The sequence below is a fragment of the Triticum aestivum genome, chromosome 2A (assembly GCF_018294505.1).
Source record: "Triticum aestivum cultivar Chinese Spring chromosome 2A, IWGSC CS RefSeq v2.1, whole genome shotgun sequence".
NCBI lineage: Eukaryota > Viridiplantae > Streptophyta > Magnoliopsida > Poales > Poaceae > Triticum > Triticum aestivum.
In genome coordinates this window covers 770,475,351-770,493,176 of record NC_057797.1, presented here as the reverse complement: position 1 = coordinate 770,493,176, position 17,826 = coordinate 770,475,351, and the positions used below count along the sequence as shown (strand labels likewise).

The 17,826-nt window shown below is 44.6% G+C and overlaps 2 protein-coding genes across 3 annotated transcripts; one reads left to right on the top strand and one right to left on the bottom strand.

Moving 5' to 3' along the window:
• Positions 1-511: 511 nt before the first annotated feature.
• On the bottom strand, positions 512-5,034 carry LOC123191096 (putative threonine aspartase). The gene is made up of 11 exons (XM_044603871.1): positions 4,764-5,034; positions 4,290-4,340; positions 3,864-3,984; positions 3,634-3,718; positions 3,094-3,175; positions 2,878-3,007; positions 1,690-1,856; positions 1,353-1,516; positions 1,023-1,143; positions 836-937; positions 512-746 (listed from the first exon to the last, which is right to left on the bottom strand). Exons 1-11 carry the CDS (start codon positions 4,968-4,970, stop codon positions 654-656), a joined length of 1,323 nt encoding a protein of 440 aa, XP_044459806.1. The 5' UTR covers positions 4,971-5,034; the 3' UTR covers positions 512-653.
• Positions 5,035-7,209: 2,175 nt separating this feature from the next.
• LOC123191095 (mediator of RNA polymerase II transcription subunit 15a) lies at positions 7,210-11,657 on the top strand. Of its 2 annotated transcripts, none has more exons than XM_044603870.1 (7): positions 7,210-7,464; positions 7,971-8,082; positions 8,390-8,492; positions 8,611-8,791; positions 9,535-9,646; positions 10,207-10,310; positions 11,423-11,657. In XM_044603870.1, the coding sequence occupies exons 1-6, from the start codon at positions 7,346-7,348 to the stop codon at positions 10,261-10,263; spliced, it is 684 nt and encodes a 227-aa protein (XP_044459805.1). In that variant the 5' UTR covers positions 7,210-7,345; the 3' UTR covers positions 10,264-10,310; positions 11,423-11,657. The 2 variants fall into 2 exon arrangements, with proteins under 2 accessions (XP_044459805.1, XP_044459804.1); XM_044603869.1 differs by having other exon boundaries at positions 8,602-8,791.
• Positions 11,658-17,826: the final 6,169 nt, after the last annotated feature.

Sequence of the window (17,826 nt, the reverse complement as noted above, 5' to 3'; positions counted from 1 at the left end):
AAATCATGTCCCGAAGTCGAGCTAGTTCAGGTTTGACCAAGTTCACCAGGCTTACTAAATTTCTTGCGTTGATCATATAGATTATCAACATATACAAAACCAAATACCCCCTCCGTCCAAAATTACTTGTTGCAAAAATGGATGTATCTAGACATAGTTACATCCATTTATGCGACAAGTAATTCCGGATAGAGGATGTATTATCTAGTACTAGTATTGATTTGGTAGTGTAGATATAAAATTGGTTTCTACAAATTTGGTCGAACTTAGAACGAGTTATGTAAGATTCTTCGTGCAACGTTCTTTTAATAATCCATGCAACAATCAACACTGTGCAACGTTCTTTTAATAATCCATGCAACAATTAACGTGTGCAACATTCTTTTAATAATCCATGCAACAATCAACGCTGTGCAACGTTCTTTTAATAATCCATGCAACAATCAACGTGTGCAACGTTCTTTTAATAATCCATGCAACAATCAACGCTGAATAAACCGACCACCGCGAGTGTTCAAACAAACAATTTCAGTTACGAGTACGACGTATATTCAAAGTTTGGATCTATGGCACACACAGAATCTGTTCACCCCTCAACACAACAGAAAAGTTTCCCAGGAAAAGAAAAAGGGAACCACAGGGGCAGCTGATCGTCATCCTTCGCTCGACGGTGCACCGAAATTCACACGGGTAGCGAAATGCTGGACGGAGCTGGATGGTGCTCTTGAATCCCTAAGCATTGAAACCTACAAAACATTATCCAGCGTGAGAAGACTGATCCAAACAATCAATCAGTTGAGATGAGTTTTTAGCAGAGACTACAACATATACCTACCTTTGGGCTGTTCATATTGCTCCCGAAATACCCGATGCCAAACGATGGGGATGAGTAGGCGGCAACGAGCTCGACGGCTTCGAGTAGAGGCAATTCCCCTCTCTGCGAACATGCATTGTTAGACCATGAATGGAGGAGGTCGCTCATCCAAAGTCGAAGGAAAGGAAATGGTTTTGCAGATGATAACCTTTGTAAGGTCAGACTGAACTAGCAATAGCCCAGCACCCGTGTCATGAGACATCTCGCTGCTGCTCTGCACCACCGAGCGCAGAACTTTGGTGCACGAGGAAGCAGGGCCAGACTGTGACCTGAAAAGATACATATTGAGTTGCAAATGTAATGCTGATTCTTTTTCTAAAATAGATGTGATGCAAAAGATACATGTTTTTCATGTTCGTCAGTCCGTTGAGGTTAGCAAAAGGTCTTGTGTACGAGATGATCATTTTAAACACAAGACAAATAACTGATTTTCCAATCCAAATAATATATGGAGGAAGTCGGTTGAAGAAAAACCTACAGTGATGCTGAGATACAACATTCACGGGAAGCAAATCCTCTAATTAAGTGTTCGCCAGCTCCGGTTGCACAACACCCAATTACGAATGGTGTGCCAAATGGTCCTTTGGATGAAGCCCAGCACCCAGAGCCATACATAGCAGCTAATCCAACACGGCCATCTACCTGCAAGAACATCATGCTTATCAGCGTCTATAGGCATAAAAATCATGCTTAATTTGCCCAACAGAGATCTTCTTTGAAACAAACAAAGGGCTTATATGAAGGAACGACAATTCCAAGTACACTCCTAGAGCTCAACTGCTCAAAGTGAGTGATGAATAAAATGACCAAATGACCTTTAGCGCAATGCCACCACTAGATGCCCCAGATGCTACATTTCCATATCCATCAACACATACAGCGCCAACAGTATCCATTACACAATCTTGATCATCTTCCATGATTGATCTACTGAATTCTTTCTTGATCTTTTTTGCATTGTTCAAATTCTCAGCTTGAGCTCCTAAAATAAAGTGGGACAGGTGAGGTGGACTGGTGGAATACAAATACTGTATGCCAAAAGCAGAGTTGAATCACCAGTGCACACAACAAGCACAAGCCAAATATTTGGGTGTTGAAAATTGAAATTTATTCTCTGGAAAGAGATCTATAAATACATAAAAGCAGCTACATGACCATTTATGGAGACCAAAAATAACTAAACAGATGAATCAAGATAACATGCAGCAGAAGATATTAAGCCAAAATGCATGAAGTTTAAGCAAAAAAATCAATGATCTGAGTATCTAATATAAGCACAACGAGACTTGGTCAAATCATTATTCTTGCCCTACATTGTGCAACATCGATTGATTTGACGATATATGTTGGACATTGTGCTGTTCGTGGAATAGATTTTCTCCCTTCTTTTCATTTTGTAAATTACCTATGCAGCATGCAAAACTATCGGCAGAATATAACATCAATACAAGAATAAACTGAAGCATGGTTGGGTTACAGGTGGATCTTCTAATTTTGCTCAAAATCATATTGTTAAGAGAGCATATTGGGTACTGCCTGAGACAGAATGGCATCCAGGATACTGAATGGAAGAAATACCTCCTAAAATAACATCGAGCTCTAACATAAGAGGCTGTCGCAGTGGCACATATAGCTATATAGGGTGATATGTATGTCAGACATATTAAACTAAGCATCGTACAATAGGTCACATTGTACAATTGTAACTAAATCTTCTGTACACAGGTGCAAAGCATCGTGCAACAGCTAATAGTAAACTTTTTTTCTTTCAAAAATAGGCCTGAGCCCAGCTTCTTATTGAAAGCTTAAAATAATACGTATAATCCTTAAGCTCATGGTAAACTTCCTATTCTAACTTTAATATTTGTATGTAAAGACCAATGCTAATCATACAAGTGCAGTCAAGTTTCAGAAGATAAACCAACCAAAGGAAGCATATGGATGCCAGAATCTTTGGTTACAATGAAAGCACAAGTGAGATATAAACAAGCAGAGGAAGGAACCTGATGGGTCCAACTGTATTGAAATAGATTCTGAAGCAGAAGCAGTGGAGCGATTAACAGATTCCTTGGCACTAGCAAGCAACGCACTGTATTTTACCCACTGTGCTTTGGCATTCTCAGTCACTAACCACTGTGTGAGAATGAGAGAGAGATAGTAAATTACCAGCGATTAGGATTGAAGAATTGGATGAAAGAATTCTACAGAAGATGGTTTACATTATTATCCTCCAATGTGGCATCGATTATGTCAATCCCTTTACATTTTGCCCATTGGCATGCTCCCTCGCCGACCAAAAACCTAAGAAAGATAGAATAACTCAGCAACTCAGGATTACTGGTAGGATGGATAGGTGCATGATAGATTGCCATCCTTGGATAGGTTCAATTCCTCAATGCATATCTAATATGTTCAATGAATATAAGCCGTCATTTGCATTACTTATTTCAGCATGAGCCAGGATTAATTCCAAATTACTCCCTCCGTTCCTAAATATAAGTCTTTGTAGAGATTTCACTACGGACTACATACGGAGCAAAATGAGTGAATCTACACTCTAAAATGCATCTACATACATCCGTATGTGGTCCATAGTGAAATCTCTACAAAGACTTATATTTAGGAATGGAGGGAGTAGAAGATAACACAACGGAATCGGTCATGTGGCGGAAAATGACTAAGGACAGGAAACTACTGAAAAAGAAAAGGCTACGGTAATGAAAACGTGGAGAAGAAGCTTGAATTTTGTGATTACATACATGGGGGGTATCCGACCAAGCAGTGAAGGACCTGACATTTGTTCCTTTGTCAAGTGCAATGCAACTTGGATGGGGTTCTTTACACCTGATCTACAAGAAACAGAAAGTATGGTCAGAGCTTTAAGGTTCTCTGATTGTAAACATTCATATCAGCAGTAAATTCTCTGATGTACTCTCATTTAAGCTTCTACTCTGTAGGATCAAATTTTTAGTAAATTTGTGACAACTACCTTGCACAGCTCCAACAGCTCCGTAAGAACCTGTAGTTCCATCCATGATACTCGCATCGCATTCGACCTGACCACTCTCGGTCAAACTTGAACCTCGGCCAGCGTTTGTGATGGGGTCATCCTAGTCAGGCACGGATGAGAATCAAAACTTATATTCAGCTTTTGAAAGAAGCAAGTACCAATAAGGCTATCATGCACCTGAACTAAAACACCAGAGACTTGCTTAAATCTAGGAGGGTCGTAAACCTTGATTATACAACTAATGCTTCTACTTTCCCATTTTGACATTAATAATTTGGGACTAAATCGGCTAAACACACACCAGACGATTGTTTAGTCATACAACCTGTAACTGCCGCAGATGTTAACAAAACAAACTATATAGATAGACACTACATCTGTCTGCAGGGAATGATATGTGCATACCTCCAGCACTCGAATGGCAGCTGCGGCGGCATCAAGACTCGTGCCACTGCCCTGCAGATACACAAGGAGCATTAGGGATTATCATTCACAAGAGCAGAGCTACATGGATGCTTCTCGAGCTCGCAATTGTCACATCAAAGTATGGCACACGCCATGGGAGGTAGACAGAGATACTTCTGACACCAGTAACCACAGTGGAAATGCAGGCCCCTTCCAAAATCTAGTAGTACACCAAAGTAATTAGGCCACTGTAACTTCTGAGGGTACATCAAAGTGTGGTGCTCGTCGGTTCAATCATGCCCAGTGACTCTATTGCTGTTCTAATCTAGGGGTAAAATCCTAAAATCCCCCAGGCTACATATGCTTGACGAGAGAGCACGGATGAATCCGAGCTGACACAGGCAGCACGGCGAAACCAACGCGCTACAGCATGCACGGGAGGAGGAGGGGAGTTCTGGGGTTCAAGGAACGGACCTCGCGGAGGACGGCGGCGGCGGCGAGGCAGGCGCGCCTGATGACCCGGCGGTAGGCCCGCTCGTTGGCCGGAGCGTGGAAGCCCGCGCCCACGTGCACCGCCACGAAGAGCCTGCGTCCGGGCCCACGGACAGACCCCGCCCCCGCTCCCTCGCCGCCTCCATCCGCCGCGGCCGAGCTGCCCTCCCCGCCGCCGCCGGTGGCCATGTCTGCGCCCCTGACAGGGCGAGGAGATTTCGGAAATTACGAGTCGGACCCCTGCAGAGTTGGCAATTTGCGCCGGGGTACTAAATGCAAGGTGAAAGCATGATTTTAACAGTAAAATAATGCACAGGAAATCCTGAAAATTACGGTGATGATTTGTCATTATCTCTAGGATTACTGTAATTTATTCTACTCTATTCTTTTCTAAATTTTGCGAATACCAGAATTACTTTTTATAATTATGCTTTTGTTTATTTTGATAGATTCTTGTGCAACTTGTATGCTTACTATACTACTGCATAGTTTTTGGTTTGTCCTTGATCAAGAGAGCCTATGATAGTGTTCCTTACTGTAGCTAATGTTATACTACCATGTTTTCATGATGTATACTCCCTCCGTTCCCAAATATAAATCTTTCTAAAGATTCCAACAAATGACTACATACAGAGCAAAATGAATGAACCTACGCTCTAAAATATGCCTACATATATATTCATATGTTGTAGTCCATTTTAAATGTCTAAAAGGACTTATATTTAGGAACGAAGAGAGTATACAACAAGTAGAGCTATCGGTAATTGTTTATGGACTAACCGAACTCACATCTTTGTGTTAAGTTTTGTTTGGCTTTAAATTTTGCTTCATTTGGGGTGCCATGACAATTAACTTGTTTTCAAGAAGACTCACAAAACTAAGCTTGGGAATGCCCAAGGCTTCATTTATGAAGACCTTTCTATTCCTCAATATCTAGATATTCCAAGGCGCATTGAAACCCACTCCAGTAAACAAAGGTTGATCAAGCCACTATGCACGTGCTTTTTCTTCTTGCTTTGCAGGAAGCCACGTGCCTCCCCCAAGTGAACGTGATGAGGTCGGTCGCTACCCTATTGCAAACCAGAGTCCCAATGATGCAATGCAGCCGCGTGTTGTTGTGAGTGAAGTGGAGAGATGTGTGTCGCTGCGAATGCGGGTGGCGCTGCTACAAGCAAATGTTTTTGTTGTGATGTAGCATATAGTGTTTGTCAAAGGAGTTGAGCAGCGAGAGGGACGACATAGCACAATCCAGGGGCAAGCCGATGGTTGACGCATAACACGCATCGTCCCGGTCTTTACAAATGCATGATAGATGGCCTACGAAGACTGCAACGGTCAGAGTAACCTAAAACCGAGCACAGGTAGCCTGGGCCGGGTGGCTCAGCCTGAAGCCCGGCGTCTGGGCTAGTCTCGGGCCTCGCTTTATAGCCTGCAAACTAGGCCAAAAGCCCATGGCGCGTGTATTTAGGGATTTCGTTTAAAAAATAAGTATGCTATTGTATTATTCAACCCCGAAAAAAGGTATGCATTACTTGAAAAATGCAAAAATAGATTTTTCCTAAGTTGCGGGCTTGGCATTCAAGGTCGGGCTTTTCAAAGCCCAGCCAAAAACCTGGCCCGACCCGGTCAATGCCTAGGTCATTAATAAAGCGGCCTGAGTTGGATATTTGCTATGATGAGAGTTTATCACATAAAAAACTGACGGAGTTGGTTGTCACCCTTTGGGCAATCTAAACGGCAAGGCGGAAGGCAATTCATGAAGGTGTTCTGCAGAGTCCACATGCAACCCACTCTTTCGTGATCAGCTTCATCGCTGAACTGGAATCCTTACAGAGTCCAGAGAGAGCTCAAGGGCACGTGGGTCTTGCGCCCATGGTCGGGGCTCTCTCTCGCCAAAGTTGGAGACCTCTAGGAAAAGGCTTTGTAAAGATTAATGTTGATGGCGGGTTTTTGAGGACAGCAACAATGGTCATGGAGTGTATTTGGGTTCATCGATGATGGTCTTCACAGAGAATAATGATGCGACCACACTTGAAACCTTGGCATGCAGAAAAGCTGCATCTTTTTTTTAAAGGAGGATTTTCCCTAGCCTCTGCATCAATGGTGGACATAATCGTTGTTGCTTGTGTTTCAAAAATGGTGGTAGCGGACATTAGCAGGGGGCACAGAAGGAAGATATCCAACCATTGTCAAAGAAATTGCTTTACGATTGAGGGAGTTTTCCACATGTGACATCAAATTCGAAGGCCGATCTTCGAACTGGGAAGCATATAATTTAGCTAGATTTTCTAGTTCTCTAGATGTTGTAGGCCATGTGTGGCGATCCCCTAATTAGTCCTGTAAACTTTGACACTATTTAATAAAGCGTGTTTTTTTTTAAAAAAGCGGCTGGCTTTGTGATCTTTAAAAAAAAGAGACACCACTAAGGTGGGCACCCCGCGAGCGTCTTTCCCTCCTCGTCGCCGTCGTCTCGTTTTGTATATACAAAAGGCAGAGGCGGGGCACCTCCACCTCCATCCCCTCGAGGCCTCACCAGCCAGCATACTACACACGAATCACCAGCTATGGACGCCAACTGGGGCGTCGGCGTCGGCGTTGACCTGAACGCCCCACCGCCCACCGGAGGCGACGACTGGCGCGCCCAGCTCCTGCCCGAGGCGCGCAGCAGGGTCGTCAACAAGATGTACGTAGGGACTCTGCTCGATCTGCTCTGCTCTGCTTTCCCCTCCCTCTAAAGTTCTAACCCATATTCATTCGATCCTTCCTCCGCGTTTTCTTGTCGATCTTGTCATCGATCCATCCGACAGAGCTTCGATCTAGCCATGTCCTTAGCGGCGGCGGCAGATTCGTTCGTCGTCGATCTATGCACAAGCTCCCCTCCAGTTTCTGCGCCTCTGTACTCTATACTATACTCAGGTCAAAATTGACTGACTGATCAACTTCCTAATCAGTCCAGCCTAATCACTTCATTTAACTTAACTAGGATCAAATTACATCGTCCCACCTTAATTACCAAAATTACTCCTTGCTTATAGAACTTCAGAATTGGGGATCTACCTCAGTTGGCTGCTCTGCCTACTCGTTCCACCTCACATCTCAGATGCCGCCCACATACAGTATTTTATTGCACACAACCGTTGAAAGCTATGCATCCCCTGATTTATTCACATTTTTGCAATATACGTGCAGAATGGAATGTCTGAAGAAGCATCTGCCAGTATCAGTGCCAGAGGGACTGAACGAACTTCAAATCATCGCTGTGCGGTTCGAAGACAAGATCTATGCTGCAGCGACCAGCCAGGTAATTTAATCCATCTTGGCAGCTACTCGAAGCAGAGCACAGTCTATTTTATTTTTAGTTATGGGGGTCAAACGAGGTTTATGTGCTAATAAAGTAATAATAGAGCAGAACTGTCTCCAAATGTTGTAGAGGATATTTTTGAAGTCATGTTAAGTACCATCCTCCTATAACTATGATTCAAATGTTAAAAGCTGAAGCACCTTCTCGAGCACGCTAAACTGCTGCTAATTAACCAGAACTGTTGGTTGCAAGCCACTATTAGTAATTTGGTACAAAACTTTACATTGTTTCCCTTTGTATTACCCAGTCTGATTATTTGCGCAAGATCTCTCTGAAAATGCTATCTATGGAGACGAAGACACAACCTGGGAATGCTCAAGTGATTCCAAATCAAATGAACCTCGGTCAAGGTATCATATACAGTAAACTGAGTGTTGCACATTTTATCATTTTCGCTTGGATATCGTATTGCATCAAGCGCTGAGATTGTGTGTTTTAATGCATTAAATCAACCTCCACCCTCTCCAGCATCATGTTTAAGAATGCCCGATGGAACCCCCTGGCGGCCCACCCAGGGGCCAGACCCCGCTGCAGTTGCCGCAGCCGTCGCCGCCGGCGGCGGCGTTGACCCGAACGCCTCGGCCCCCACCGGAGGCGATTGGCGCCCCCAGCTTCAGCCCGAGGCGCGCGGCAGGATCGTCAATAACATGTAGGGACTGCAATTGATTTGCTTTGCTTTACTTTCCCCTCCCTCCAATCATATTAATTTGATCCTTCTCCACTTTTTTGGTTTCTCACGTACAAAAAAGAGAAATTTCCTGTGTGTTTTCGGGTCAATGATCATCGATCCATCTGATATATCTTTGATTCAGCCATATTCATAGTGGCAGCAACAGATTTGTCGTCAATCTACACACAAGCTCCCAGTTTCTGTGCCTCTATTCTTATGTCAATAATTCATGCTGGGGGATTGACTAATGAACTCTGTATTGCACCTGCTTTGAATCCAGCCTAATTACTTCATTTAACTATAATTAAATTATATCTAAACAGTTTAACACAAGTTCATTGACAAAGAGGTGCAAATTTGTCAAGGCATACACCAATACAGTATAACACAGATATCACAACGTTTGATCTCATAGGGGAAACCATGCTATTAGTACTGTGCAGGGATGTAATTTTGTTCTGAAACTAGAGTTTCTCGTATGCTGATATTTCTCACATGATCACAAGTCATGACTCATGACTAAATCAACCCGCACAGCCCCTCCTTGGTCTTATCAAAGCGAAAATTACGCCTTACCTATAGGAATGGACGGTGTATATGATTGAGAATTGGCTGCTCTGCCTTCTCGTTCCACCTTACACAAATGCCAGATATTTCCTTGCACACAACCATTGAAAGCAATTCATCTTCCAATTTATTCACATTTTGCATTATACGTGTAGAATGGAATCTCTGAAGAAGCATCTGCCAGTATCAAGGCCAGAGGGACTGAACGAACTTGAAAAAATTGCTGTGCGATTTGAAGAGAAGATCTATAATGCAGCGACCAGCCAGGTAATTTAACCTATCTTGGTGGCTACTCGGAGCAGAGCACATTTTTGTAGTTATGGATGTCAAACAAGGTTTATGGGCTAATAATAGAGCAGAACTGTCTCCAAATGTTGTAGAAGATTCTTTACATCATGTTTAAGTACCTTTAGCAGTTTCTCTTTTTTGGGATACCTTGGGTGACTTTTTTGCTCTCCAGCTGCCAACGTTTTCTTTACCTGCTCTTGGGAACATATCCTGGTTTTTCTCATGCTTGGAAACACATACAAAATTTTCTGTGGTTGCCGGGACTTGAACTGGGGCCATGGGTGTGTCAACGCCCACACTCAACCATTTGGAGCATATCTGAGTTATTTTAGCATTTTCACACTTAGTACACATACAAATAGTAAGTTAATAAGCTACTATATTTTAAATCATTTTAATTATGTTACATAAATGATAGACCAAAACGCTGATCATGATCTTGGTTATTATCGATCACATGTTGGGTGGAACTGTTGGTTGCAAGCCACTATTAGTAATTTGGTATAAAGCTTTACATTGTTTTCTTTTGTATTACCCAGTCTGATTATTTGCGGAAGGTTTCTCTGAAAATGCTATCTATGGAGACGAAAACATAACAGGCTCCTGAAAATGCTCAAGTGATTCCAAAACAACCCCGGTCAAGGTATCATATACAGAAACTGAGTACTGCACATTTTATCATCTCCGCTTGGATGTCGATTCTTTTTATTGCATCATGTGCTGAGATTATGTGCTTTATTGCATTAAATCAACATCCACCCTGTCCAGCATCATGCATAAGAATTTTGCATCTAACTTGTGTGTCATGTGTCCATAGTTATTGAACCCGGAGCGATGATCGACATGGTAAGTGCGTCTGTTCACTGTTCAGACCGCCGGATCAGCAGTCCAACCTGTTGGTTAAATAAAATATTACTGCACGGTTTTTGTCTGTTAGTACATGGTAGAAACAATGTTTTTTTAGATGATATGGTAGAAACAATGTTAAGTACGAAGATAACAAATGAACACAGCCTAGTTAGTTATCGGCTGGTGTAGCCTACCTTCATCCTATCTTAAAGACGGTTCAATTGCTCCCACCTACAGAATATTTTACTGACCCCTGGTTCAGCGCCCAATTGGGTGGTTTAACCGGGTTTTTGCGGAAGATCACAACAGGTTGATTGGATCAACCTTCACTGCAAACCAGATTGGAACAGGGCTTGGTACCGCTTTGTTCTGGTCGGTTTTAATAACTATGCATGTGTCAGCTGAGACAAGTCCACTTTCTAGGTTGAATTATTGCAGAAGTTCACTTTTCAACTTTGAACTCGGAATCTGGTTGTTTTTAACCTTGAATTACTAAATTGTTTTACTTTACTCCCTTGGCCCTATCCAAAGTGGTTCCCTGGTGATATGGCATCAGCTTATACAAGCCAACAGCAATTTAAGTGACAAAAAAAATAGAAAACCAGAAAATATATAAATATATATCATAATGTTTTTTTTGGGGGGGGGGGGGGGGTGTTTTTAAAGGAAATTTATCACGCTACACTTTATATCATTCATCAGCTAATATTTACTTGCTTGTTCTTGCATGTTACTTGTACTCCCATTTACTGTAAGTGCGATGCCTATGGCATGTCGATGCTGAAATTTATTGTTGAGCAGATTGTATGTCATAAGCATCTAGATCAGCATGCATTCATTTTATCCTCTGATCTTGAATGTCTTGCGATCATTCAACGTGCTCACTTGACTTGTTCATTTGGCCAGATGCATAAGCTGACGATTATCATGATACTAAGTTCGCTAGCGGGTATGATGACTAGGTGTATTCTCAATTGCTTGTTCGCGTGGGGATGGCGTCTCTCCATGTTTGAGTGTGATGTATGTTTCCACTGCCAAATGAGGAAGTTGTGCTTGTGCCCTTAGTGCCATTGAGGTGCCATGTAATAAGTTAGACATTGTGTAAGACTATGTTGTTTAATGTATGGAATTTCTGTATCAACCATGCTTCCTAGCTTCATGATCCTGGGGCGTGAGCCGACTAGATAGGAAAGCGAGGCTGGATTAACAATTTGAAGCTAATAATGTTTCAGAAATGTTAACGCCCACACGCGTGGATCCGCGTCCGTTCGTGAGCGCACGAATCTTGGCATGTTTCTAGTGCCACGTAGGACTGGTCTGGTGTGTGGGCGTTCAGCCGGTCGCCCACACGGCCGTTTCACCACACAGGAGGGGCTGGTGTGTGGGCGTTCAGCAGTTCGCCCACACGCCACTTTGCACGCACACACAATGACTAGTGTGTGGGCATTTGCCATCTCACCCGCACGCCCGTCTCCTCTCCCACACCCAAACTGTTAGTTGCCATGTGTTTTGCAGTGCACATGGCAACTGCCCTTAGTGTGCTTTATAAGCAGGTGGCAACTCTCTTTTTTTACCTGAGTTTGCCATGTGTTTTGCAGGGTACACGGCAACTGCCTAGTGTGCACGTAAGCAGATGGCAACTCTCTTTTATCGAGTTGCCATATGTTTCTGCATGGTACATGGCAACTGCCCTAACGTGCATGTACATGGCAACTGCCCTAATGTGCACGCAAGCAGATGGCAACTCTTCCTTTTTACATGGCAACTGCCCTAGCATGCTTGTGAACACATGGCAACTCTCTCAATTGCCTAGTGTTAGTATGTGGCAACTCCTAAAGTTATGAAATCATGGCAACTACATTAGATCAGACCATGCATGGCAACTGCAGTTGAGCAACCATGACAACTGCAGTTGTCCGACATGGCAACTGCAGTTCAGCGACATGGCAACTGCAGTTAAACGAACATGGACGAGGGTCTGAACCATGGCAACTGCGGGCGCGTGGCGACCGTCACGCGTGGCGTGCGGGGCCAGGAGGTACGAGGCCTGACATACGGACGTGTGGGCGTTATCAACTTCGCCCACACACACGCGTGTGAGAGGGATCGGGAGGGGAAAAAAAGAGACGTGTGTGCGCTAGTTGTTTTGCTCACACGTAGGTGTGTGGGCTGTTCCTCTTATACACCACATAAAATGTGTGGACGGACTCCCTAACGCCCACACGTGTGACACTTATCGGCGTCCTAATGTTTAAACAGTGTAATGACTAGTTTTGTATATACAAACAAAGATAAGGATGTAATGTCTATGCTCAGGTCAGGGAAAGTTATTGCCCTTTGGACATGGTTGGACATCTCCGTTATTACCCTAGTTTGATTTGGAAACTTCACAGCACACATTAATATAATGACAATACAAGTGTCAAAGAAGAAAATAAGGGAATACTCCATTCATGTCCTTAGTTTTTTTTAAAAAAGAGGTCAGGCCCTCGCCTCTGCATCAGAACGATGCATACGACCATATTATTAATAATAATCAAAATGTTCAACAAAAGTCTTCAGGTCTCAAAAGTAAAGAAGCTCACAAAATTCATGCCCTTAGAGCAACTCCAATGGGGCGACCCATTTCGTCCGCGGCCGTCCATTTGGGTCGGCGCGGACAGAAAAGGTGGTTCAACGCGCCGACCCAAATGGACGCGTGTCCGTTTTTCATCAACGGGCGACCCATTTTTGAGTCTGATTTGCGTCGGCGCGGACACGCGACGGACGCGCGCGTGCTCGCCTACTCCTGTCCCCGGGTCCGCTGGTCTGTGGCACATTGACCTTCCCTCTCACCCCCCTCGGCCAACAAGCAACCCTCGCCCCGCCTCCTCCGTCACCAACGCCGCCGCCCATTTTTGCCGGCGACTCTTCCAGCTGCCGCCGCCTCCACATCCGCCCAGCACGCCGCCCCTGCCCCCAGTCGCCCGTCGCCGCCGTTTTGCCGCCGGGGTGCAAACTGGTTCCCGCCGCCGCTTCCCCCGCCGCACAGCCGCCCGCGACCAAGAAGACGCCTCGCCGCCCCTGCCACATCCGACCAGCACGCTCGTCGGACGCCGTCACACTCATCGGACGCCGGCAGGGCAGCTAGCTGGTCTGTGGGTGCCGCGTCTCCCCTCGCCGGCAGTCTCCTTCTTCGACGCCCGCAAGCTGTTCGACAGTTTGCCAAGGTACGAAAATGGACTCCGCCGACGAGTTCTTTTTCCACAATTTCCTTTGAGACTCCGACGATTCGTCGTCCGACGACGAGGAGGAGATATTGGCTGCCGTGTTGGTCCATCACCACCTCAACAACCAGCGACCGTTGTTCCGTGGCTCCATTCCAGGCCACCTTCCGGCGTTGAATCGTAACCGAGAGAGCGGGCATTTCCTTCTCTGGAAGGACTACTTTGATACAACAAACTTGTTGTTCAAACATCACAAATTCCGCCGCCGGTTCCGTATGAGTAGGCATGTTTTCAACTGTATTACAGAGGGAGTGGTCGGCTATGATGACTACTTCGAGTGCAAAGAGGATGCCGTCGGCAATATTGGTTTCTCCTCTTATCAGAAATGCACTGCCGCCATCCGAATGCTTGCATACGGAGTGCCCGGTGTTCTCATTGACGAGTACGTCCGTATGGGCGAGTCTACATGCCTAGAGTCCCTCTATAAGTTCTGCAAGGCCTTGATTGCTGTGTTTGGCCCTGAGTACTTGAGAGAGCCGACAGCTGAAGATACAGCCCGTTTGTTGGCGATGAATGTCAGCAGGGGCTTCTCGGGGATGCTTGGCAGCATAGACTGCATGCACTGGGAGTGGAAGAACTGCCCTTCTGCTTGGCAAGGGCAGTATAAGGGACATGTCAGGGCTTGCACTGTCATACTAGAGGCCGTGGCGTCTGATACGTCTCCAACGTATCTATAATTTTTGATTGTTTCATGCTATTATATTATCAACCTTGAATGTTTTATATGCATTTGTATGATATTTTATATGATTTTTGGGACTAACTTATTAACCTAGAGCCCAGTGTCAGTTCCTGTTTTTTCCTTATTTTAGAGTATCACGGAAAAGGAAAATCAAACGGAGTCCAATTGACCTGAAACTTCATGGAACTTATTTTTGAAAGGAAAGCAACCTGGGAGACTTGGAGTCCACGTAAGGGAAGCAACAAGGAAGCCACGAGGCAGGGGGCGCGCCCACCCCCTGGACGCGCCCTCCACCCTCGTGGGCCCCTCGTGGCTCCCCTGACGTACTTCTTCTTCCTCCGCTTCGTCGCGTCGCTCTTCCTATACTCTCACATCTCTGAGTACTGTTTATTCCATTACTGTCCTGTGTCCACCTTGCGCTAATACAAATGCACTAACAATCCATCTTAGTTTCCACTTGCCATTAGCTTATACACAAATCACATTTTCTGACAATAAATTGGAGCAACTTTGCCTAGCCTAAGAAACTACACAAAAAGCTAGAAACTTGTAAGAAAGTAACACCAATGGAAAAAGAAAAGGTACTCATTTGTAGTAGAAGGTGATATTACGGAACTAAGCGTGCCTTGCCGCCGGTCGGCAGATTTGCCTTGATGAGCTCAGAAGTTCCTGAATAAGATTGTTAGGAATCTGTTGGTCTGTTGACCATAATGCGAGTTCGGGTGAGGTCTGATCTTATACTGGCAGGCAGAAGTCATCTAGTGGCCGTCGTCATTAATTCAGACATAGTTCCTGATAGGTTTGCGCTCGCAGAAGAGCTAACACTTTGAGTTCCCTTCACAACAGAGCTCTCTCGAATCGCTGCAGAACCATCGGTGGGATGCCAACAATAGTTTTGGCGATCAAACAGAACTGCTGTCGCTCTTCTGGAGCCGTGCGGCCAGAAGTGTGACGCCGTCAGAGTGATGCTCCGGCGATTTAAGCCATCGTCAGAGGTCTGAGGTCTATGGATCGTCAGGATTGCCGTCCCGACAGAGTACAGACTTGCTTGCCGTCAGGGTGATGCCCCGGTATCTGCTGTTCTGCCAGGGGTCCGTTCCTTTTAATTCCAGAGCCATCAGGGGACTACGAATAGCGGGCTTGGGCCGCCCCGTGCCTGCTGGGCCTCTTCTGTCCTCCGTGGATACAACATCTGCCTGCCAGGTTGGGCTACAGGTGGATCTTCTAGTTTTGCTCAAAATAATAGTATTGCTGAGAGAGCATATTGGGTACTGCCTGAGGCAGAATGGCATCCATGATAGTAATAAATGGAAGAAATACCTACTAAAATAACATCGAGCTTTAACATAAGAGGCCGTAATATACGTTACGATTATTCTGCTCCGATGTGGCGCCAATGATGTCGATTCCTTTACATTGTGCCCATGGCATGCTCCCTCACCGACCAAAAGCCTAAGAAACATTGAGTAAGTTAGCAACTCAGGATTACATGTAAAATGGGCAGGTGACAGAAAAATGACACAAAGGCTTTACATCTGCATTACATATTTCAGCATGAGACAGGACTAGAAGATAACACAAGGCGGATCAGTTATGTGACAGAAATTGACACAAGGGCAGAGAAGTTGCTGAAAATAAAAGGTTGTGGGTAACCAAAACGTGTGGAAGATGCTTCGATTGTGTGATTACATAGATGGGGGGTATCTGACCAATGAGTGAAGAGCCTGACATTTGTTCCTTTGCCAAGTGCAATGCAACTTGGATGGGATTCTTTACGCCTGATCTACAAGAAACAGAGAGTATGGTCAGAGCTCTAAGCTTGTCTGATTGTCAATATACTACATATGAACAGTATCTCATTTAAGCTTCTACTTTGGAGGATCAAGTTTTAGTAGTAAATTTGGCACAAGTACCTTGCAAAAGACGCAAGGAGCATTAGGAATTATTCACCCAGAGCAGAGCTAGCTAAATGGATGCTTCTATCAAGTCAAGTGTGCCATCGTCGCATCACAGTATGACACACAGACACTACGGGGGGTAGACAGTCGACATACTTGAGATTCAGATAACAGTAACTCAGGCAGCGGAAATGCAGACCCACAGATAGCAAACCAGGGGCCCTTCCTAAAATCCACATCAAACTAGGCCACCAGTACAATTTTACGAAGGGATGATCTGGTTGATGGCGTAATGCTCATTGATTCATCGCCGGTAGGCTACTCTACGTCGCTGCTCTAATCTACGGGTTAAATGAAATCCCGGCGCTGGAACAGTCGGCGAGACCGCGTGGAGAAATCAAGCAGCTACTACAACATGGAAGTTTTGCGGTTTGCGCCCCGAGGAAGGCCGTATTTGCGTCCACTTTTCGCGGGAAGGAAAGAAAGAGGGGGTGTTTGTTTCTAGGAACTTTTTTGTGTAGGGACTAGAAAAAGTCCCCCTTAGAGACTTTTTTACCAAACGGGAGGGACTTTTTAAGGACTAAACTAGTCATTTGGGACTAAATGAAGAAGACTCTCAAGGAGAGTCTTTTTGGGACTTTTCCAACAATGCCCCTCCATGCATTTAATGGCCCGCCATCCCATGGTGTTGTTTGATTGATATTTTTCTATATATTAGGGACAATATGGTCATTTAATAACCTCTAGGAAGGGACTAGAGACTTTTTAGTCTCTACAAACAAACAGAGAGGGACTTTTTAGGGTAGAGACTTTTTAGTTGGGACTAGAAAAAGTCCTAGAACTTATGAATCAAGACGGGCGGCGGGATGAGATGCTTTCTATTCTCGTCCGAGCTTATCTTTATCTGCTGAGGTTGCGTGTCTTGAACCCCGCCTGCGCGTCTTCAGTGCGAGACAGACAGACAGACACACATACAGGTCTGACGGTAGACTGATTTGATCTGATCTGAATTTGACTGCACCATGCGAACCCAGGAGGCTTGTTTTGAATCTTAATTTGATTGGGCCGTGCGAGTTGATAGGAAAATCGATTGCTTAGATAGAACAAAACAAATCATTCGTTCATGCACGTTTTAATTTCCTATACCGTACCTGGACTGTATACCGTACCTTGATCCATGGCATTCATGTTGTTAGTTGTTATCGTTGTTGGTCCAAAGTGCATGTGTTTCATGGTACTCCCTCCGTAAAGAAATATAAAAGAGTTTAGATCATTAAAATAATGATATAAATGTTCTTGTATTTTTTTTTACAGAGGGAGTACTTGTATTATGTTGGTTCGTTGGTGGGTTAGTTAGTTTCATCATAATACCTCCGTCTCGGTGAATAAGTCATTCGCGTAGTTCGGGAGCAACTAGTTAACGAGCGCTTCTTCGGGAGCCTCGCAACGATCAGCGCCACTTGG

What these genes read in the sequence shown, in the direction of transcription:
- LOC123191096 (XM_044603871.1), bottom strand. Translation starts at nt 4,970, where the DNA reads ATGGCCACCGGCGGCGGCGGGGAGGGCAGCTCGGCCGCGGCGGATGGA. An exon ending in CCACATTGGAGGATAATAAT is followed by an intron (nt 3,008 to 3,093) that starts GTAAACCATCTT and finishes ATTCTCACACAG; the next exon opens with TGGTTAGTGACTGAGAATGC. An exon ending in TTCAGTCTGACCTTACAAAG is followed by an intron (nt 938 to 1,022) that starts GTTATCATCTGC and finishes GCATGTTCGCAG; the next exon opens with AGAGGGGAATTGCCTCTACT.
- LOC123191095 (XM_044603869.1), top strand. Translation starts at nt 7,346, where the DNA reads ATGGACGCCAACTGGGGCGTCGGCGTCGGCGTTGACCTGAACGCCCCA. An exon ending in ATGCTGCAGCGACCAGCCAG is followed by an intron (nt 8,083 to 8,389) that starts GTAATTTAATCC and finishes TGTATTACCCAG; the next exon opens with TCTGATTATTTGCGCAAGAT. An exon ending in ATAATGCAGCGACCAGCCAG is followed by an intron (nt 9,647 to 10,206) that starts GTAATTTAACCT and finishes TGTATTACCCAG; the next exon opens with TCTGATTATTTGCGGAAGGT.